At 38.8% G+C, this 23,830-nt stretch overlaps 2 protein-coding genes across 4 annotated transcripts in view; one reads left to right on the top strand and one right to left on the bottom strand.

Annotated features, from left to right (window-relative positions):
- sema4gb (sema domain, immunoglobulin domain (Ig), transmembrane domain (TM) and short cytoplasmic domain, (semaphorin) 4Gb) overlaps window positions 1–10,725 on the bottom strand; it is a 31,458-nt gene extending 20,733 nt beyond the window's left edge. Inside the window, exons 1-2 of one of the 2 annotated variants that reach the window (XM_026352149.1) lie at window positions 10,639–10,725; window positions 5,542–5,817 (exon numbers count right to left, since the gene is read on the bottom strand). In XM_026352149.1, the coding sequence (XP_026207934.1) occupies window positions 5,542–5,686 (145 nt within the window). In that variant the 5' untranslated portion in view covers window positions 5,687–5,817; window positions 10,639–10,725. The other variant, XM_026352150.1, reaches the window with a different exon arrangement.
- A 3,520-nt stretch (window positions 10,726–14,245) lies between these two features.
- mfsd13a (major facilitator superfamily domain containing 13A) lies at window positions 14,246–22,485 on the top strand. Of its 2 annotated transcripts, none has more exons than XM_026351805.1 (9): window positions 14,246–14,368; window positions 16,110–16,371; window positions 16,902–16,981; window positions 17,896–18,345; window positions 18,443–18,563; window positions 18,774–18,870; window positions 19,206–19,377; window positions 20,641–20,834; window positions 21,299–22,485. In XM_026351805.1, the coding sequence occupies exons 2-9, from the start codon at window positions 16,204–16,206 to the stop codon at window positions 21,550–21,552; spliced, it is 1,536 nt and encodes a 511-aa protein (XP_026207590.1). In that variant the 5' UTR covers window positions 14,246–14,368; window positions 16,110–16,203; the 3' UTR covers window positions 21,553–22,485. The 2 variants fall into 2 exon arrangements, with proteins under 2 accessions (XP_026207590.1, XP_026207591.1); XM_026351806.1 differs by lacking the exon at window positions 14,246–14,368 and adding an exon at window positions 15,931–15,993.
- Window positions 22,486–23,830: the final 1,345 nt, after the last annotated feature.

Raw genomic sequence — 23,830 nt, 5'->3', positions numbered from 1 at the left:
TCCACCCGATGTGTTCACCTCACACCAGCTGCTCTCTAGCTCTTTATCTGTCTGTCATAGGGTGTGAGTCACATAGCGTACCGTCGGTTTATCAGAGTGTTTTCCACTGAAAACACTGGATCTGGAACCAGGATTCATGAGAGCGATGACAGAAAAATTGTGGTGTGGGGGCCACAAAAGCAAAGTACGTGCTAAAACGGGCCGTTCATTCCTGCACCTTTAATATTAGAAAAACAAAGCAGAAACTATTTTTATCTACATTAGCATAAAATTGGAACAAACATAAGCTGATGTTGACCTACCCTTCCCCAAAGCCACTGTTTTGTACGTCTGCATGCACTGGATGTGCACACACACACACACACACACACACACTCTGTACCTTGTGCTTTGCTATGAGATCAATAAGGAAAGTCAACAGAACGCTGGATGTGCCAGAAGCCTGTCAGCCTCCTGACCGGTTTCTATTTACTGTCGTCATCCCTTATGCACGTGTTTGTGTGTGTGTGTTAACGCAAACCTGTGTGTGTGACAGTTCAGAGTACATCATTCAATGAGGGGAAGAGGTCAAAACGACTGCCCCTGAAAAACATCTGTCAGTTTTTCCAGTGGATGAACGCACACCCACTTATTTCACCCTTCATCTGTCTCATGAAATAGAGCGACGAGATTTCTGTCAGTGAGTCAGAAGATCTGAGGAGTGTGTGTTTCTGTGTGTGTGTCTCAACACTGAGCCGTCACAGGTGGCGCATCCAGAATGTGCACATTCATGCTCGGGCATATTTGTAATCCTCCATGTGGGGTCCCAGATGATAGCAAATCCACCGTGTGTTTATTTGTGTGTCTGCCACCACCACCGCCGCTATGGGAGTGTGTGACTTCCTGTGTGAGTCAGTGATCACTGGACTCACTATGGAGGGCATGTGACACACACACACACACACACACACACACATACACGTGCTTACAAAAGGATTTGGGAACAAATGCTAGAAGGAAAGACTGACTTAACTTTGTTGGACAGTGTCACAACTGTCAGCTCTGTCCTCATTATATAAGAATATCTTCACGTCTTTACCACTTTGAAGAGTTCTGTATTATGTAAGAAATAACACACAACTGGGAGTGCTTTCATTATTCCCTCTGTTATTTCTACATCAAAGCAATTACAAGTGTTACTGATAGAGATACTATATAATACTGTGCTCAAATTAATCAGATAGCTTACTAGAGCAAAAGCACTGTTGCCATGGTTACCTGCACTGTACTATACATCAGTAAAAAATAATAAACAACTGGTCGTGGGGAAACCTGTTGACATCATATTAAACTATGTATGTGAATTCATTTTCTGATTATTTAAAACTGACTAATCTCCTCTGGTGGTCAGATCATTTTGAATTACTGAAATTCATAGTTAGTCACACCTCCGCCCCAAAACAACGTAGGTGAGTGGAACTTTCTCATCTTTAACCAACAATGTGATGCTAGACAATCCACAGAACTCACCATCAACAGCTGTCACAGGAACTATTTCCTCAGTAGAAGGTAGATCTAATGAGATCTGTGACCGCTGTGCTTGTCGACACCAGACGGTGAGTGTGAACTGTGTTGTGCAGGAAAAATGACATGTATTACTGCCCTTTTTGACGATGCCTACTCACTGGTGGCACATCACACTGCTGCCACTGTGGCACTATTTTAACCACATGGCGGTCATCCCCAAGAGGTAGACTATAAATCGAAGGGGTGTCGTGATAAATAAATTCACTCTAAGCTAGTCATATCTCTGGTCTCATCGCTCTAAAACAACCATGCCGCTGACGATGATACATGACAACAGCAGCTCAACAAATAGTAGAACCATCGTCAGGAAATTGTTGTCTGGAAATCTCAAAAACAAATCTGCAGCCAGAGGCAGGAGGTGTGGGCTTTTATTGCATTTGTGCAATGATTATAGTAATAAATAACTATCCTAATCTAATTCTACTCTTTCTTATCTCATAAATGAACCGGTAGCAGAGGAGACGCTTTAAATTCCTTTACAGGCGGAGGTGGAGTAATTAGTTTGAATTTAAATCTTTTGCTTTGTTATTGAACATAAAAACAAAACATCTACAGCAAACAAAACTTAATTCTCCATCACCGAGGTGGCAGAATACATCTCATCTACATCAGATAGCTCACATTATTAGAAATAAAAGCAAAACTGGTGAATGGATCCTATGAAAAGAGGATCGGATAGAACATCTATGTGCAACTTCAGATGAAATTCCTTCAAGTTTAAAGAAAATCAGTAACTTCCAAGTTCTGAATAGAGATGTCAGCCACACTTACCACAGTACCACTCATGATGCAAACACAATACCTTTTTCAGAGCTTGCATCAGAGACTTTCATAGGACTTCTGTTCTACCAGGGGGACTGCAGAATAAGATGAAAGTCAGCCAAGACTTTCATCTCAGGGAAGAAAAGCCAATCGCACATACAACACACAAACAGGAGCAGTGTTAGTTCAGGTCTCGAAAGGCGCTATCAGTGAATCACCAATAAGATCCTGTCAGAACCGCACATCAGCACTATCAGAGGGAAATAAGATCAAAGCGTCAAGTGTCAGTGGATTTAAGGGTCCGAAGCATGAAATGCCACCACACAGAAAAACACAAACCTCAGAGAAAGATTAAATATGATCAGAGTTTCCTGTGTTCAATACACACGACATGCAGCTGCTCAGCTTGTTTGCTAAGACAATAATAGACGGAACAGTAAATTGGTAGCCATCATTGACCTGTCTCCACAAAGCTGTAATTACTGTACTGAATGAAGAAAATGCTTCATCTACAAAAACCATCACAGTGACAGGTTGTATTACAGCCATCAGCATAATAATAGAGCTAACCATTAGAAGTCTTACTACCGAGACCTCTTTGGCCGCCTCAGCTTGTCATAGCAACAAATGTCAACTAGCTGTGTTTAAATATTTTATAACTGCATTAATTCAGGTCTGGTGGCACAGGCGGAACAAGCTAAAGCATGGACCCCATGGGCGAATAGCAGAGTTCACAACACAGTCAAGAATTCATCTCACCTCCAGCGTCAGGAAACAATCCACTCAATCACCTCAACAAACAACTTTTCCCATTACAGTTACAAATCTGATTGGATTCTCAGGCTGCGTTATTATTTTCTCAATTAATCAACTGATTGCTTTTTCCATGGAGTGTTTTTTCTTGAAAAAAAAAACTCAAACTAAATTATTCAGTAATTGTCACAGAATAAATCTCTGTTGATTGGCTAATTGGCAAATTCATTAACCAGCTAATCATCGCAGCTGTAGTGGATTTCTGAAATTGAACTGTGGATTACATATTCTAATTACACAGAAAGGAGCAATCACATTTTCCAAAAATCACAACTTGGACATTTTATTGTTATACAACAGAACTATTTACATACTGACACCTGGTAGCAACTACCTTTGTTTTGTTTTGTTCTTGTTTTCTTTACAGGGCTTTACAGAAGTGTATAAAGTCATTTTCTGTCTCATAAATCTGAGATAGTTACGGAAACAAGTACCATCCACCTATCCATGTCCATATACAGCCCACAACCAGGGACTAGATCTACTTATAACAAGGAACTTGGCTGTCTCCTGTCACTGGGGTCCTGTGTCCCTGTGAAGAAACATGACTCGAGAGTGACAGAGGATGCATGTGCACAGATTGTAAATGATGTGACTAAATACAAGTCTAAATAGCTCTTTCTCCACAGGCCGACACACACTCCCACATACAGCCCACATGCACATGCGATGCTCACATTGAGACTGATAAGACACATGCTGACACATGTGCACATCCTGCACTCTCACATTCACTCACACGCCTCCCCCTGATGATTCAAAAGTAGGTCAAGGACAACTTGACTCTACGAGGGCACAGAGAAAAATTAAATCTGTGATGATAGACTGGCTATAGCACAGAGAAGTATGCTGCATGTATGATTTATAATGCGAGGCAGAGTCAGAAATGTGTAAATAAATAGCCACAATGATTTGGAAAAGGCTTTTTCAGTCTATAATAAATTCAGTCTATGATGATAGCTCCACAATAGTAGCTGTAGCAGTGCAACGTTCAGTATCTGTGTATTTCTTAGGGCTGCAGTTTGCTGTAAATCCTTGTTTCTCAGTATTTATAGCTCAACAAATCAGTGTGTTATGAAGCAATACTTGGATCTTAAAGGACTCTCTGTCTCTCCAGCAAACACCAACCAAAATAATGTTGTTTGGATAAAGAAAATACCCCATGAAGAACACTAAAAAAAGGTACCTCCTCTGTTTTCTCTCACAGAAACTGTGATTGTGAACATCGGGAAACCCATCCCTCCATTTCCCACTGCAAAAGCTTTAACGACATTGCACCAGAGAGCTTGGCTAGTAAATGAGCTGGCTATGGGTATGGAGGAATGGGGTGGGGTGGGTTTGGGGTGGATGGAGGTATGAGCACAGCTGTCCAATCAGTCTGCCAATGCCGGAGTTTCCTTCTCGCTGCAGCTGCAGTGGTAGCCTCTGCTGCAGTGGTGGGGAGCAACGAGAGAGGGAGGGATAAGGTGGGAAGCGAGGCTGGAAAGGTAAGGGAAGAAAGGCAGAGGTGCAGAATACACCTATTCAGCACTATTTCCTGCACGGACACTAATCAGGTCCACTGTGCTCAGGCCCTCTTTATTGGGGGCCTCTTGTCTATTGTTTCATTAGAAGTGTTTGCTGAGCCGTGTGATCTAGGACAGGGCTTGAGAGAGGCGAATAATAACTCTGAGCGTGAAGGAGCTGTCTTCAGGGCCAACTTCAAAAACTGTGTCACTTCTTTAGCAAAAAAAGGAGGAAGGGAGCCGGAGCAGCCTCAAATAAGGACAGCGAGGTGAGTGTTCAAGGGCTTATGCACGTGTACTTGAATGGATGCAGCTAAAACCAGGATCAACAACACCAACCTGAGCTCCTCCCTCTCTCTTTTAACAATAATAATAACAACACTTCAATTATTATTTCCAATAACTATTTTCATGTATGTAAACAGGAAGTTGAGCGACTTCAGCTCTGTTTATTTATATTTGTTCACATTTTTGCAAAAGTATGCAGCATGAGCTATTATACTCATGTTTTTATTTTGTCTAGTTAGATTTATAGTCCCCTCATTCACAAAGCATACTGGAGACAGTGATAAATATAAAAAGTCTCACAGAATTAAAAAAATATGTGAATATGTATGTTTGTGTATATTTAAATGATTTATGGATGAGATAAAGTATCTTCAATGCTGCAGATCCAACTGCTTACAGTGTAGGTAATTGGGCAAAATCAGCAAACCAAACTACACTAACTTCTTTTTGTTTGCAGCACACCAGCATGCACAAATCCCTATCAGCTCACGCAGTAATGTTATGTCATGCATCCCCCCCCCGGGACTCCCATTTAACCTCCCACTGGCAAACGTAGTCTCACAGTCTGAATATCCGAGCTAGAAGAACTTTTTGATTTGCCCCTCACCTTTAGAGAAAACAGTTGTCCTGGGGGTGACGTCCAGATCCAGGGACGAACTGAAGGGGAAAGCCCACAGCTGTGACAGCCTGGCCAGGAGCACTAGGAGGAGCAGCAGGAGCAGGAGAGGCTGGACTGATCTCTGGTCTTGCATGTTTAACACAGAGACCTGAGTCCAAGCGCTGCAGGTTCAATTAACCTCAGTTTGTTGTACACAACTCCTGTGCGTCCGGAGTCTGTATCTTCAGGACCAAGCAGATGGATGCAGAGTCTTTAAGTTGTGTCCTGCACCAGAGAACAGTCAGTTCAAAGAAAGAGAAAACAAGTGGTTCAGTATACGTCATCACAGCAGATGCTGTTGTCTTGAGGAAGACCTGAAGTTCAGAGATCAATTAAAAACAGAAAGAACATTTAAAGTACAAACACCCCACCACCCCAGGAGCAGTACTGCACTGATTTTATTAGCATTATTATAGGTAGCTATTGTAACTTATTCCAGTACAAGAATGCATAATTAATTTCAATTAAATAGGAATAAATAAGAGTACAGAGGTACTAAATGTACCTTAAGCATTATGAAAAACACCATCAGAGGTTTTAAAACGTGCATGATAAATAGGAAGACACTGTTAGGTGAGTCTGGACTGTCATCTTCTTCTTCTCCGCCCACTTCACAGCACGAGCAGAAAATTACTTGCTGATACACACGATCAATCTCCGATTACAACCAATTAGCCAAAGTGGATGAGTAAGGTGTGGTTACATAAAAGATCACTTAAAAAGTTTTGGGGAGTTAAATAATGCACCCCTGTGATTTGATATTGCAACACACAACTCTATCTTTTAATTAGCAGTGTGCATACTGCAGCAGCATGACGGATAATCTAGAGATTAGGCCGTGTGCCATCAGCACAATCTCCGCCTGGCTGCCCATTTTCTGGCTCTGTCACTGATCAAAGGGTCAACACTGTGAATCCCACTCCTCCGTGCAGTGACACTGGAGAATTCCCGGTTTAATCTCCACAGCTGCTGCTGCTAATCACTCACAGGACGAAGCAGAATGAGGCTAATGACCCCTGTGTTGGCATTGTGGGTGCTAGGATTTAAAACCAACCTGAGATGAAATGGGAACGAGTTAGCGATGGTGCAGGTATCCCTTCGTATTATGGAGAACTGCTTCCCAAGGCTGGCTCTACTCTGTGTAATGCAAACGCCTTCGCCTCACGAAGCCATTGCTGTGTTACCTAAACAGTTCATTTGTAAGATGTTTAAAGCCTGATTTTCTAACTAAGTTAAATTTCTGTGGAACTGAAATTGCTTTGTCATCTTCCCGTACACTCTGGTGGCCAAGTAAGGAAACTGAGGTGAGGCGGCCTTGCAGACAAACGTCAGCATGACCACAGGGTCCAGGAAGGCCTGACAGAAATGTGGTAAAGTTCGCGTGACTGAAGATTCTGCAGCATGAAGGTCAAATCATGTGATGACAACAGAGCATCTCTCTTCAAAGATGAATTTGAAAGCGTCACACTAAACAAATCAGGGAATCTTGAGTTAAGATTGTTTTGTAACTGAAATTTTAAATATCTGATTAATTAAGGGCTTTGTTTACATTATTCACCAGTTTTGGTTGGTTGGTTTTAATTCCTATTAAATTTAAAAGGGAGTTCGTTCCTCCCCTGTTGCTTTTTACACGGCTCACTGAGGACCAAAACTTTTATCCTTTCATCCTCCGGCTTTCCAATACAGCCCATACTTTTATAAATAGACTTTAGTCACATCAATCTATGCAGGGCACGCATTTTGCCATCACTAATTATGGTGCCATCAAACAACTGGCAGGTGACACGCCTACTGGTTGTTCTGACTGAACTGCTGTTTTGTTTCAGACCCATGGTTAGACCAACTTCTGTGACTTTGAAGAACTGCAGGTCAATCATCCTCTGTTGTCTAATCATCAGTACAGATGATGACAGCAAACAACGACAACAGCAGGTGATGGAGGAGAACCTCCATCACCATAAGAAGGAGTATTCTAACCATCAGAGCCATGAAGGAAAGTTTTTAATGATGATAAATGAAAGCAATAGAACCATAGACAGCATCTGTTTATTATTTTTAAATAATAAACAGGCTGGAGAGAGTTATGCTTAGTTGCTTCATACATAAAGTTTTTTATTAATTTTCAAACAAAGCTTATGAAAGTTAAAATGATCTAATTCTCACATAGTAAGTCCAAATCTTTTTATCTTATAATTTTCTCATTATTCTCATTGGAGTTTGATTTTAAATGTATTTCCTTTTTAAATTTTGATCTTTTTTACATGATGACAAACTTTTCTTGTTCTCTTTGAACTTCTGTACATGTACATGAGACTAGAGGTGAGGGCAGAGCAACAGCACAGCATGAATCTCGTTTTATGGCTGTTGTCAGTAACTAGAGGACAGCAGATCAACCAGACAAGCGAGCATGCTGGTGACAAGCCCTTTGGTGTGGTTTTGTCAGCTGCTGCCCTCATGTACTGTAACTCACAGCAAACACAGCATCTTATCAACACATCTGCATTTGCACTGTATGTTCTATTCAACATGTTTTGGCAAGGGCACTGACAGCGTGGTGCTGCCTTACTGTCGAAAGCATGGAAACTCCACGAGGGAAAGGTAAATACGTCTGCCTTGGCAGTGGCACAACCAGCGTCTCATGCATGATGGGAAATGGGAAGAATTAAACAAAACAGCGGGCGCTGTCTGAAACAGCTTTTAGTAACCAAAGACCGTCACTTTCTTCCTGTGTATTGATCAGTGCAGTTGGGCTGCACGATACAGATCTGCTGGGATATTTCAGCCTATTTTAATGATAGTTTCTACCCTCTAGTCCTCATTAAACATGCTGCTATTAAGACATTATACCACCCACAGACTATGAGGAGGTTTTCAGAGTTTAAAGCTGTTATCCAGTATGAACATCTGTCAGGCAGGATAGCATGATTACAAAATACCTCCTGACATTTATACAAAGAAAGATCAATAAAACAGGTGAGTTATACTTGTATTTACTTCCAACTGTTACCATATAAATTCCAAACACATTACTATACCTCTGATTAAAGCCATCAACTGACAAATACATGGACAGCATGAATACTGTACAGTGTACACTGTTGTGAAATGTGATATTTCTGCATTTTCTTCTTTCCTTCCTGTCCCAAACCGTTGGGAGCTGGCACAGAGCTGAACCATAAATGAGATTACTCGCAAGTTAAGGGAAGAATGAGTGGGTTCACCCTGTGGGCCACGTTCACTGTGATGTGGAGAAATCTTATGACATATCTCCTCAGAGCAGCGTGAAATTATGATTGTGTTGAAAACAGCTTGCCTTCTTGACACTTAAAAGAATTGCTGTTCTCTGTTTTGATCAATCTGAGGCATAAAAGCTCATAAAACCCATGCCTCATGCCATCCTTATGAAAAATACTAATATGCAATCCAGGTTTTTGAGGGATTTTTTCAAATCAAATCATAAGTTGGAGGCCTTTCCAGAGACATTTCTTGTTCTCATTTGTAGAATAACACTGACTGAAAAAGCAGAAGGTCCATTTATGACACACTGGGAAATTGACCTTCTCTTAAAGTCATTATATTAAGTTTGTTCCCATTACGTAAAAATGAAAGGATGAAACAGAGTTTAACCTTATGTGATTAAATCTTCTTCCAGTAACCATTAAAAACAAAAGAGCATGTTGAAATGTTCTGTACAGTACAATCTAATTTGCACGTATACTGTATGTGGTATATGTTATTTACTCATTGCATATTTGAATGTGTAAATTGAGCTGTTTCCTATTCTATAAAGATTTCAGTGACTCCAACATCAACACCCTGCTCCTCTCTCCACTTGCCTATGCTTGTTTCTCTTGATTGAGTGGAGAGATGGGATTCCTATTCCAGTACCACTATATGAGTTTAGAGTGTTTGATGACTGGATTTCAAATGTTTATAGATCAGTTCAAAGTCATTAAATAAAACAAGTTGTGGGTGGCCAGGTTTCAGTTACAGAGGTTTACTGACATTCACTAATACTTTTTTAGAAAGTAAGAAAGTCTATATAAATGAATTTATTAATAAGTAGATTAGATTTGTGGCAAAACAGCAGCTGTGAAAGCAACAAACTGCATTTACTCAAGTACTGAACTTACTGAAAACCACAAGTACTTCAGACATCTACTTTACTGAAAGGAACTTTACCCCACTACATTTTCTGAGTGTTATTTTTACACATGATCAGCTTAAAAATGTAATTAAACTAAAAAGGAATGAGTTCAAAGTAGACAGGTCACACTGCAAAACACTGTTAACATATTAATGCATCAATATCACATATTACATTGTGCTTTTTATTATTTTACTGGCTCAACAACATGACAACAGAGGTTTGTTTTCCCACAGAAGCAACACAAAGCTAAGTGAGTGTCTCATACGCACTAACAACAGCTTTTAAACCTTTTATAAATCGACTAGATTTCCAATCAACAACCCTGTCCTATAACCTATAGTCTTCTTAGAATGATTTACGTGTTACTACACACACTAATCACTAAATGTCCTGTTTCCTTTGCCCTTATCAGCTAGTTTTTGCCTCTGTGGAGGGATAACACTTCTATCAAGGTCTTTCCAGAGTAAGACAGGAACACAGCTTGAAAAGAGACGAGCGCACAGCGCATGAGATGAAGGATGTTTCTGTCCTACCTTTGACTTTAGGAGAACAAAGCAGCCTGTGCAGAGGATTGTCTTCAGGACAACTTCCACACACACTACACCTAACTTAACTTTCACGTTTGTGGCTCGGGTTAAGCACTAACTAAACGGTTAGGAGTGCATGAAGGTGCGCCATGAGTGCGCAAACACCCGCGTCTTTGCACCTGTCCGACCTAAACTGCAGCAGCGAGCGGAAAAAAACAGCACCGCACACTGTTTAGTCCTCTTCACCCGAGCAGAGAGAGACAGAAGCTGGAAAGTGGGAGTGTAGGAAAAGTGGGAGAACACCTTTAAGCAAACGAATAGCGAGTTACAGCTACAGAGGAAAACATAAAAAGCAGGAATGACAGTTACCTGCGCGTTTTAATGGAGTCCACACAAACCCTGTGTCCTGTGGTGGCGAAACACGGATCTCCTCTGCTGCTGCTGCAGTTGCCCAGTGCCTCTCTCTCTCTCTCTCTCTCTCTCTCTCTCTCTCTCTCACACACACACACACACACACACACACACAGAGACAGGAGCGTGCACACTCGCACCATAGCCCATATGCATTGACGTGCGTTATCTTTTTAATCCTAATGCAACATGTTGTTTTCCTTCTGTGGATGCGTAAAGATTTTTGGCACTTTTTTAAAAATAGCCTAAGAAATTCGATTAAAACTGTCTCACAAATGCACCTGAAATATCATTTTTAATCATAAAAAGGTTTTCCAGTGTTAAAAAATGAAGAATAAATATATTTCTCTATAGTTACTCATTGAAACAGTCTTTTTCTGACAGAAACATTTCATTTCCATGTCTCCTTCAGGCTTTTTAATGTGATATAGGTCTTTAAAGTGAGGTCTGTGCTTCATGACTGACCTCTGCTGGAGAAGAAGACAGAAGCTTCATAACAAATCTAAATATTTGTATTTTTCTGGATCCTGGTAATGGAGCTCCATGGAAATTAATCTATATTTAGTACAGCGCTCTTTATCAAGTCTCATACTTGCATTTCTAATCTTATTTATCTAAATATTAGCGTTATCAGAAGAGTAAATAAATATATTCCCATGGCTCAACACTCATCCAGGGACACTTGACTTATTAACACTATGTAGAGACACACAAAACAGACACAAACTGGGTTAGATAATCAAATTATAGCTCATAGTCTTAGTATTTCTAATATAACATATCTTTCTTTTTGACTTAGCCAGTCTTTGGATCATGTCTGTTTTTATACCTGTTGCGTCACTCCTCTTTTCCCACAGCACTCAGATTGTGAAAGACCTGTCTCATCCCTGCTTAACTATGTACTTTCCTTCAACAGCATAAAATGAGCTTATGTGTACTTGAGATCTCTCCTTACATTTCTTTTAAATAGCCAGCATGTTTTAACACATTTTAGAAGTGTGCAAACACTGATAATATGGTACAATTGTATAAAAATAACCATACTTACAGACAGATGATAAGAAAATACAGGCGAAAGATCCTCCACTCTATTTTTGATACTTATTGTATTTCTTTGGTGTTTTTGTGTCATTGTATGTGTTGATCTTTTTTGTCTGTGGTGTGTATTTCTGATATATTTTGTCTTTTTGTGGTATTTTTGTGTGTGTTTTGGTTGCTTCTTGTCTATGGTCATTGTATGTGTTGATCTTTTTTGCCTGTGGTGTCTATTTCTGATATATTTTGTCTTTTTGTGGTATTTTTGTGTGTGTTTTGGTTGCTTCTTGTCTATGGTCATTGTATGTGTTGATCTTGTTTGTCTGTTGTGTGTATTTCTGATATATTTTGTCTTTTTGTGGTATTTTTGTGTGTGTTTTGGTTGCTTCTTGTCTATGGTCATTGTATGTGTTGATCTTGTTTGTCTGTTGTGTGTATTTCTGATATATTTTGTCTTTTTGTGGTATTTTTGTGTGTGTTTTGGTTGCTTCTTGTCTATGGTCATTGTATGTGTTGATCTTGTTTGTCTGTTGTGTGTATTTTGGATATATTTTGTCTTTTTGTGGTATTTTTGTGTGTGTTTTGGTTGCTTCTTGTCTATGGTCATTGTATGTGTTGATCTTTTTCGTCTGTGGTGTCTATTTCTGATATATTTTGTCTTTTTGTGGTATTTTTGTGTGTGTTTTGGTTGCTTCTTGTCTATGGTCATTGTATGTGTTGATCTTTTTCGTCTGTGGTGTGTATTTTTGATATATTTTGTCTTTTTGTGGTATTTTTGTGTGTGTTTTGGTTGCTTCTTGTCTATGGTCATTGTATGTGTTGATCTTTTTCGTCTGTGGTGTGTATTTTTGATATATTTTGTCTTTTTGTGGTATTTTTGTGTGTGTTTTGGTTGCTTCTTGTCTATGGTCATTGTATGTGTTGATCTTTTTTGCCTGTGGTGTCTATTTTTGATATATTTTGTCATTTTGTGGTATTTTTGTGTGTGTTTTGGTTGCTTCTTGTCTATGGTCATTGTATGTGTTGATCTTGTTTGTCTGTTGTGTGTATTTCTGATATATTTTGTTTTTTTGTGGTATTTTTGTGTGTGTTTTGGTTGCTTCTTGTCTATGGTCATTGTATGTGTTGATCTTGTTTGTCTGTTGTGTGTATTTTGGATATATTTTGTCTTTTTGTGGTATTTTTGTGTGTGTTTTGGTTGCTTCTTGTCTATGGTCATTGTATGTGTTGATCTTTTTCGTCTGTGGTGTGTATTTTTGATATATTTTGTCTTTTTGTGGTATTTTTGTGTGTGTTTTGGTTGCTTCTTGTCTATGGTCATTGTATGTGTTGATCTTGTTTGTCTGTTGTGTGTATTTCTGATATATTTTGTCTTTTTGTGGTATTTTTGTGTGTGTTTTGGTTGCTTCTTGTCTATGGTCATTGTATGTGTTGATCTTGTTTGTCTGTTGTGTGTATTTCTGATATATTTTGTCTTTTTGTGGTATTTTTGTGTGTGTTTTGGTTGCTTCTTGTCTATGGTCATTGTATGTGTTGATCTTGTTTGTCTGTTGTGTGTATTTTTGATATATTTTGTCTTTTTGTGGTATTTTTGTGTGTGTTTTGGTTGCTTCTTGTCTATGGTCATTGTATGTGTTGATCTTTTTCGTCTGTGGTGTCTATTTCTGATATATTTTGTCTTTTTGTGGTATTTTTGTGTGTGTTTTGGTGCTTCTTGTCTATGGTCATTGTATGTGTTGATCTTTTTCGTCTGTGGTGTGTATTTTTGATATATTTTGTCTTTTTGTGGTATTTTTGTGTGTGTTTTGGTTGCTTCTTGTCTATGGTCATTGTATGTGTTGATCTTTTTCGTCTGTGGTGTCTATTTTGGATATATTTTGTCTTTTTGTGGTATTTTTGTGTGTGTTTTGGTTGCTTCTTGTCTATGGTCATTGTATGTGTTGATCTTTTTTGCCTGTGGTGTCTATTTCTGATATATTTTGTCTTTTTGTGGTATTTTTGTGTGTGTTTTGGTTGCTTCTTGTCTATGGTCATTGTATGTGTTGATCTTGTTTGTCTGTTGTGTGTATTTCTGATATATTTTGTTTTTTTGTGGTATTTTTGTGTGTGTTTTGGTTGCTTCTTGTCTGTGGTGTATTTTGGATATATTTTGTCTTTTTGTGGTATTTTGTGTGTGTTTTGGTTGCTTCTTGTCTATGGTCATTGTATGTGTTGATCTTTTTCGCCTGTGGTGTCTATTTCTGATATATTTTGTCTTTTTGTGGTATTTTTGTGTGTGTTTTGGTTGCTTCTTGTCTATGGTCATTGTATGTGTTGATCTTTTTTGCCTGTGGTGTCTATTTCTGATGTTTTTTTGTCTTTTTTCTGGTCATTTTGTGTGTGTTTTTGTTAATTACTGATCTTTTTGCTTCATTTAACCCTGGAGGTATACAGCGTTGCCTGTTTTCTGGTAACACTAGGTGGCGCTGTCACCGCTGGTTCACGGACGTCACTCAGCGGCTGTAGTCGTGACGTCAGTCAGCGGCTGTAGTCGTGACGTCCGCCGGGTCTCATCGAGACACATCTGTCGCTGATACAACGACTGCCGGCGACAACAAGTTAGCTTTCCGAGCTAAGTGCGGTGTGTTTGGTCTGGATAGCAGCTCTTCTATGGGTAGGAAACACGTATTTGTTTAGTTACCAGAGTCGTTTTGATCAGTTTTAAATAAGCCGCTTGTTAGTTATCGTTGACTAGCCTCAAAGCTAAAGCTAATGCTAGCATGTTAAAAAGGCTAGCTGGTGCTAACCGTTAGCCGTAGCTACATTCTCCAATCTAATTATTGGTATTAATAAAATATTTCTGTAATGTCGTCAGCTGGTTTAGACAGACACAACACTACATGAACATCTTCAAGTTACGCAACATGTGAGATTTAATTGGTCAATATGAGCCACAGCCCAACAGCTAGCTGTAATTAGCTAATTATAATGTTTGTTCCTAAATCGTTTTACAAGACGTTTTGTTAGAAAAGCCTCGTCCGAGGCTATTTCAGTCTTGTTTTATGTTGACATTACAATTCCAGCTTGCTATTTGGACATTATGAATGCATGGCCACATGTTTGTTACCTGTGGCAGTGTACAATTTAAATGGCAAAGTTTCCATAATGTGCCTTTGTGGCTTAGAAGACATTATTTTATATATATATTATATATTATATATTCAGAGGTGGATTTGCAGCACAAATCTAAATTTGTGGTGTGTGTTGTAATTGTGCAGCCCAGATCTGATCAATAGATGGTCTTTGCCATGTTGAGATGTCTCATCTGCAAATCTGTCTTGAGATCGAGTGTCACTAGCTCAGTATTTATGTTTGGTCAACATATCTTTTGACTCAATGTTTGCTTTACTGTGTCTCTGCCAACAATCATCAGCTCAACGCACACAAACGGGATATTTGTAGATGTTGTCCTGCTCTGCTGCCTATTCCATAGGAGACACTGTCTGATTTTGCAAGATATGAGCCATCCTGGTTCACTTTTTGGATCTGATAGGATGGTAAAGCTGTCGGACAAGTTTGTTATCTTGCAAACATCCTGATATGATATGAAGCTGCGTAGTTGCGCTTTGGCACTATACTGGGGTTGATTCAGGCAGAAAGTATCACATCTCCTCAAGTTAATGGTGAGCTGTTTTATAGATTTTCCCCTGGTGAAGATGTGAGAGGATATTTGTAGATCAGAGCAAGTCTTGGCTTGTGGGAGTCAGGTGTGAATTAAAAGGCCTGTAGGTGTTTTTAAGTGAATTCTTCTCCCAAGGGTCCTACAGTACGTGCGAGATGTGCTTGGAGGAGCGCATTTGCATCCAGTGTCAGGAACTCAGTGCGTTTTAACAAGAGACAGTAATTCACAAGATGATGAGATATGGAGCCAACCTTTCAAGCCAGTGCTTTTTTGTCTTTCTAAAATCTGATAGTATTCCTTTAGCATTTACAGTGGGTGTAAATTCTATAGTATCGTAGATCGTGTAACACATTCAAAGTACCTTTCAGAATGCATGATTGAATATGATGACACCTAACGATAATAAAGAGCAGTGAAAGAGTTTAGCCTGACAAGAGAGTCATGTGGCTGCTCTTTTGTTATTTCAGTGTGAAGAAGAGCAGCTTTTTTATGGGGACAGTGAGGTGGAGTTTTAAAGGAGCGGTCATAAAAATGAAAGGAAAATTACAGTTTTACTCAGACACCTACACCTCAGCTGGGTGTAGGCCAGAGGAGAAGCGAACAGTGCAGAGACACAGGCAGGGATGTTAATATTTTGAGACTGGGATTTCTTGTGTCCACTGAACTGAAAATTACAAAGATTGTTTCCGTCAAATCTCGGTGAATTAACACACATGCTCTGCGTTTTTTGCAGCTATGATGAGGTGGTGACCTTGGGACAGCCAGGCCGTGAGATGATTGCAGCTTGGCACAAAGAAAAGACCAAACAGAGAGACTGAGAAAGAAGAATGGGAAGGAGGATCTGGGGTTCCTGGCAAGGTGTCTTCTCTACTGCATTGCTCTATGGCTCTTTGGCCTTGTTCACCTCCATCCTGCACAATGTGTTCCTGCTTTACTATGTGGAGACATTTGTGTCCATCTACAAGATTGATAAAATCTCCTTCTGGGTGGGAGAGGTGAGTGAGCAGAAACTTGTGTATACAACTGTGTCATATAAACATGTGATCTTGTAGTCCAGGTTAGAAGTATAATAATTTACCAGCCCAGTGTTCCTGATATGTCAGCAGTGGCCCTTCAAATCCTGCTAACACAAAATGAGCATCATGTTCAGCCACAGTTTCCGATCTTAGAAGTACTAGAGATGAAAGAAATTTAAAAAGCTGGACGCTTCAGACAAATTAAGTATGATGTCTTTTTCAGTATTACTATATATTATAATTGTTTAAGTAAACTGTAGGCCATGATTAGGGCTCCAGTAAACATTTATTTTAATTTTTAATTCACAACTATTGCACTGACCTTTTTTTCTTTTTTTAATAATTTCAAATGATTATTCTGTTTTTTAAATTAGCTATTGAAGTGTCAGAGCTATTTAGATTCACAGTTATCACATGAGTTCTTTTAATTCTTGAAAACCTGATCTTGTTATATATTTATTTGATGATTTTTATATAACTTTATTTCTTCTTTCTCTGTTTCTCCACAGACAATCTTCCTTATATGGAACAGTCTGAATGACCCTCTCTTTGGTTGGCTGAGTGATCGCACCTTCCTCAGCTCTCCTCAGTAAGTGTCTCCATCCTGCCTTCTCCTTTTTTTTTCTTTAGAGAAAAAACAGAAGTCAGTAATATTTCTACCCAAATTAACATTGAAAACACTCCAGCTGTAGACTTGCTGAACATATATCTGACTAATGATTAGCTGATAGGTTTTTTAAATAATGCGTGTTGGAGCTCACAGAAATGTGCAACAGACAAGCAAAAAAATAGCTCAGAAGTGAGAAGATTATTTTCTGTTTAGCTACAGGATTGTTTAATTCATGTGATATGAATTAACAAACCCTGGAGTGATACTGTTGGTTTAAAAAGTAAGTGCTGTTTCTTCTGTCCTGTCTTTATTCCCACAGTGTAACATACTGAATCATTTGTATACTCTATTGTGTGGGTTTTATACATACATATATAGACGTCAGTCAGCTTGCAGGCCAGTTACACGTGTTGTCACAGCGAGAACTGTCAAACATATGATACCATCTGTGTTTGCTTTAGATTATGAATAAGCAAACTGTGTGTTTTCGTAAGGTGGTGACAACAAAATTGATGACGTTAATCTGTGGAAACGTTTGTTATATCTGCACCCTTTATTATGATTATCTGGGTGTCGTTCCACAGAGGTGTGTACCATTTCCCCTTTTTTATTTACCCAGATCTTTTGATAGTTTAATATATTTTATTGTGTTTTTGGTGTTGGCTATTTCTGTATTTACATATGCGGTGATACAATTGTCAATATGTCATCCACCGTACCAGTAAAGCAAGCTCAAATAGCTTGAGAGTATTTAAACAGGTTTGTTTGCTTTGTTTCCTGTTAGTGCTTTATTAAATGTCAGCCTCATTGCAACAGAAAGCCCTATAATTTTATCCAATTACAACTGATTTGTTTTCTTCTTTTTTAATTTTATTTTTCGTTTATTTAAACAGAACAGGATCTCAGATCACATCTCCAGAAGTGGTGCTGAAGCGCCTACAAGCCCTCTCCAGAAATGGCCCTCTCTTTGCTCTTTCTTTTCTGGCCTTCTGGGTAGCGTGGACCAGACCAGGCTTGCAGTTCCTGGTGTGCCTGTGTCTGTACGATGGATTCCTCACTATGGTGGACCTCCACCATAGCGCCCTGCTGGCGGACCTCGCTGTGTCGGCCACCGATCGCACACGCCTCAACTTTCACTGCTCGGTGTTCAGCGCTTTGGGCTCATTCTCAGTTTTTTTGTCCTACTGCTTCTGGGACAAGGAGAATTTCTTCTCCTTCCGTCTGTTCTGTGTGGCGCTGGCAGCTTTTTCCATCTTGGGCTTTTTTATTGTGTCCAGGTTGCTACAGAGTCATTTTCAAAAAGAAGTCCATCCAAAACAGGACGAGGCACTGATGCTCAAAGAGTAAGTATATAGAAGGGTTTGCCAAAACACTGAATTACTTGGTTAAGTTGTTTTTAGACTGTTCTCACGCATCTCGTGCTTTCTTCTCGTGTCCCAGGTTGAGTGTCGGCCAAGCTCCGCATACCCATCCAGAAAAACCTGTCACTATTGGACAGTACCTCAAGCAGCTCTCCAAACACAGAAACTTCTTATGGTTTGTGTCAATGAACCTCGTTCAGGTAAAATACTAATCACATTGCATGTGTTGCAAGTGCTAGTAGAAATAAAGTTCTGTGGATATGGGACAATATGTTTTAGAAAAGCCTTATTAATTAAAAATAGTAATTTTCTGTCTTAGATTCCTGTTTTTTCTAAAATTAGAAACTTAAGTAAATACTGCAGATATTGTGTACAGTGAGATTATGTTATTGTCTGTGCTCCCCCTGCAGGTGTTTCACTGCCATTTCAACAACAACTTCTTCCCTCTATTCCTGGAACATCTCTTGTCTGATAATATCTCTGCCTCTACAGGTTCAATCTTACTGGGTAAGATCCCTTTAATAGACAGGAAATAACTTAATTTAGGCAACTAGTAGAGCTAGACGTGGAGGAGATAGACATCAATACTGAGACTTTTTATTTATTTATTTATTTTTTATGAAAAGCAGGTTTTAGTTCTCAGTGAGTAGATTATTATTTGACCACACTGTGATACTATGTTCTGAGAAGAGAACAGAAACTGGTCTGAATGTGGCCAAAACACAATTTATTTTCCACTTTTCTATTCATTTGCATTCCACTTTCTTCTTCATTTCTGATGATTTATAGTCTTTTTTTAATGATTATTTTTTAAATGCAGCTCTGCTTTTGCTCTCACACAGGGATCTCTTACATTGCCCCCCACCTGAACAACTTGTATTTCCTGACACTGTGCCAACGTTATGGGGTTTACCAGGTTATCCGCTGGCTATTTATGCTCAAACTGGGACTTAGTGTGGCTATGCTGCTGGCAGGGGCTGACCACATTTATCTGCTGTGCATCTTCATTGCTAGGTATGGCCACGTACACGCATCAGCACATGCATCAGGGATCCGATGTGTGACAGCTTGTGATTTTATTTGCTTGTCATTTTTGAAGCGGAATGCACAAACGCACAGCAAACACATATTGATGGCTTCAGAAAGTATTTTGTATTTTTTGCAAACTTATTAAAAATCTGAGAATATTTAATTAAAGACCCTGTGGCCAAGGCTTGGAGAGAAAAAGCTATGTTCACATTACATGCTGATATGGCCCAATCCTTTTTGTTCCCAAGTAAACGGTGTTCACTACTTGTCGTTTGCAGAAATTAATGTGAACCATCAAACTAAAACACTTGGATCTGACAAAAAATGTGAATTGAGCATTAGAGACTGTGATGTGAATGTAGCATTAAGCTCAAAGCTGTAATTGCTGCCAAATGGGCTTCTACAAAGATCTGAATTAGGAGGTGTGAATACTTTTTTAAGTCTCTAAATAAATATAAGTTGTGCAAAAAATAAAGTGAATCACAGCATTCTCAGCATTCGGAAGACACATCAAGTACTCTTTGCGTCACAGCCTGTTTCTAAGTTAACTTAATATTTGTTACGTGTTGTATCCGAATATTCTGTTAACTTGTTTTTGCTATGAGATATTTTTGTTCCTAGGGAAATAAACTTTATTCCAGTTTGAGCCTCGGCCACCACCTTTATCTGAACAACAAACAAGACCCTCTGTCCACAGATCCTCAATTTAAATAAGGGAAACTCCCTTTAGTAAAATGTTTTTAGATATAGGTACTCTTTAGTGCAACACAGGAGGGATCTCACTTTCAGAATGGACAGAAACATGGAGAATTACAATTTACAGTATTAGGTAAAAAAGCAAACTGAATTATAAGAGAGGACACATAAAGAAAAGTTCTAGGAATATAGTCAGCCATCCTATTCTATTGTTGATGACAATAATATTGTTTTTATAGTTGACAGGATTCATGTCTTGTTCAAGTACTCGGCAGATGTGGTCCGATCGAGTGTGGTTAGTCCGACTAGTCACAGCTGTGGTAGAAGTGAATTGCTGTCTGAATAGCTTCAAACTGAACTGATACAAAACACCTTAACCACAAGTGATAAACTTGTTATTTGGTGCTATAATGTGGTTTTGCACACATGGGTACAAAGCCCACTCTAGTATGTCCGAAACTTTAACTAATCCGCTTCTTCGAGACAGTTTCCTTTTATAAGACTGCAAACGTCTGGGGCTGGACACTGTAACCTGAACTCTCTTCTTTCTAGTAACCGAGTGTTTACAGAGGGCACATGCAAACTGCTGAAACTGGTCATTTCTGATCTGGTGGACGAGGACTTTGTGGTGAACCGACGACAGCAGGCTGCTTCTGCTCTCCTCTTCGGGATGGTTGCCTTGTTGACCAAACCTGGTCAGACATTCGCTCCGCTGATTGGCACCTGGCTGCTGTGTGTTTACACAGGTACGCACATTCACCTTTAATGAGACAGTGCTCATAATAAGCTTGTTCCAACTCTTCTAAACAAACAAAAAGCTAACAAAACCACTATGTTCATGGGGTTTTTGCTTAATATTTTAAAAAAAGTGGAACTCTTGTGCATCTCTTTAGCGCAGCTTACAAAACTGGTCACACAGGTATTCATGAGGAGGACAAGGTTCCCTTCAGGAAATTATTTAGTAGATTTCTGATGTTAGTTTTGTTTTTAGAAATAGTTCAACTCATTAAATGTACAGCATGCCTGTTACTCCATTGGTCCTTTAAAGGTGTTTTATGCTTTAATTTGTGTTTTTACTTTTTTCCCCCATCTATTTTTGTTAAGTACCAAAAAAATCATAAGTTGGACTTGCAACAAAAACAACAGCAGCTTTAATAAAAGGGAAAAACTGTTTCATTGAAGTAAAATCTATCTCACCTTTTCTTCCCAGGTTATGATATTTTCGAGAGGGAGCCTGCAAAGGACTCTTCTCTGGCTTCTGTGCCTGACATCGCCTCTGGCTCAGGGACTCAGCCTCTACGCCTGGGCTGCTTCTACATGTTGGTGTTTGTGCCTATCACCTGTGCCCTGCTCCAGCTGGCCGCCTGGTCTCGCTTCACACTTCACGGTCGCAAACTGCAAGGGATCAAGGCCCTAAGGCAAGGAGCCCAGCATGGCCACCTTATTGATGTGAAGGCCATATAAAAGGAATAACGCTGGGTAAAGCTGCACATAGACACTTTAAAAAAAAAAATCAATTTTACTTTACCTTTGAAAATAACTCAAAAGACGATTGATTCTGCAACACAGTCTGGTGTGGAAGAGTTTTACCATCACACTACATGTGGCTCCTTTTGACTGAAAAATACGCAGGGGGCTGACAGATCCCACTGAGAAGAACAATATTTTTAAAATGACATTTGCCTTATTTTTTATATTAAAATATTGACCTATATTTATATCTGAACAGACGACCAACAGATACAGTAGACACAGCCAGTCTTTTGTTTATAGATGGACCAAAGTGACAGCTTTTCATGGTGCAGTCCAAAGATGGGAGGCCCTCTTTAAAACAGTATGTGAAACATCTCTCTGCTTTAGCCATAGACTGTATGTATATATATATATATATATATATATATATATATATATATATATGATCTATGTGTATCATATATACAGTCTGTGGTTTTAACATACAACTGGAAAACCACGGCTGCGCGGTAAATGTCATGAGAAGGAGAAGAGGTTTACCACAGAGCTACAGTTGAGGTGTTCTTTTAAGAAAATAAATTGAGTTGCATTAACGTGTTCAGAGTGTTATTGATGCTGAATGGATCTTACTCGTCGGGGCTGATTAATTGTTTTACGGTTTATTTACACAGAATGCCCTGCCAGATTGATGTTGAGTTGTATTTTCTTATGTGTCCAGTATAGATGTTTTTGCACAAAACTGCCATTTGTCTGTTGTAATTTAACATGTTGATTGTAACACACTTTTTGTACTGGAGTAAGAAAATGTAACATTGGTATTTTGTGCTGGTAACCATATCATCAGTTCATTTTTGTAATTTTTCAGATTATACAAAGAGTGTGTGGCGTTACCACAAATAAACCTCTTCTGTGTTCAAAGTGAAACGATCTCTGCTGTCCTAAATACTTCTATGAGCTGAACTGAAACCTTTTTATGTAGGTTGTGTGACAAAATATTAAGTTAAGGGTACCATAATTTTTATCTAGGCCAGTTTCATTAGTTAGATTTTCTAAAAACTTTCAGTTTCATGGTATTTCAGTGACCTTAATGGGTTTTTCTTTCTTTAATGGAAGCGTACCAACAATTTTGGATCATGTGCCAGGATTAATCCAGACACCTACAGTAATTGTTGATCACGTTTTAGTTTTAGACATGTTTTTAATCTTGGAAGATTCCCACGAGAACGGAGGTAGCAGGAGTTCATCGTTTTGTTTTTAATCATTGGCGGACGGAGTGCGCATGCGTATAGTTTGTAATTCTACTTCTGTCTTTATTTTTTTATTTTAATTTCACTATGAACTATTATTGTTATTTATTTTATAATCAAATGTGTCAAGCTCCTGTCACATATATAGACGTACCATTACCTGAGTTTATGTCTAATTACTCCCCCTGGATTTTAATTCTTAATTTTTATTTCTGTTTCATAACGTGCTGTTTTCCGTGTTTTATTTCCCTGGTCGTGGAAATATACATTTTTATAAAACATGTCGGTGGAGATAAATTTATCAGTTACTTCCAGTTTTAGAGAGTTCCTGTTTCATGTGGTTTTCAAATTGAATCCAACCGTATTTGTTATTTTACTGATATTATATAGATGAGATTTACATTTTTGGAATAAATTTAATTAAAACAAACATGACATTATAGAATGATAGGGAAAAAATAAATCATGAAACAGTACTTACATACGTACACACCTCAACCAACATAAAATGTAATACATTCAGTACCATGCAAATATATATTTTATATTTTTTTTAAATAATTAACCACAAAGCAGCAAACCCAAAAGAACTAAATGAAATAAATATTTTGTGTCATCACTCTTGAGGATTCACACGCTCCAGTCATTAAAATATCACACCACAAATGAGCACAGAATGGAAAATGCTTAGTTGTCCAGGTGTATTGTTGAAAACTAATATCTCTAATAATCTAATAACATACTGCTTTAATTACAACATCCCAGTACTGTTGCTTCTTTAAAGTTTCCTTCGTGTTGCCAATAGAGGCCTAATGTCACAATGAGTCACCACCCTGCCACTCTTTCCAGTCCACCCTCTGTCCATGGTGTGCTGTAAAAACAATATCAACATCACATTGGGAAGTATGTTCATATTCAGACTTCCCATTTCTCGTGGCTTCAGTACTGTACTGTCTCAGCGGTTGCCTCTTTTGGTTTAGACACATGGTCACAGAGAACAGGAAATAAAAGTGAGACAGGCA

Source organism: Anabas testudineus, chromosome 19, assembly GCF_900324465.2.
Source record: "Anabas testudineus chromosome 19, fAnaTes1.2, whole genome shotgun sequence".
In the NCBI taxonomy this organism is placed as follows: domain Eukaryota; kingdom Metazoa; phylum Chordata; class Actinopteri; order Anabantiformes; family Anabantidae; genus Anabas; species Anabas testudineus.
Note: the sequence above shows the minus strand (reverse complement) of the source record. Positions and strands in the feature narration are given on the sequence as shown.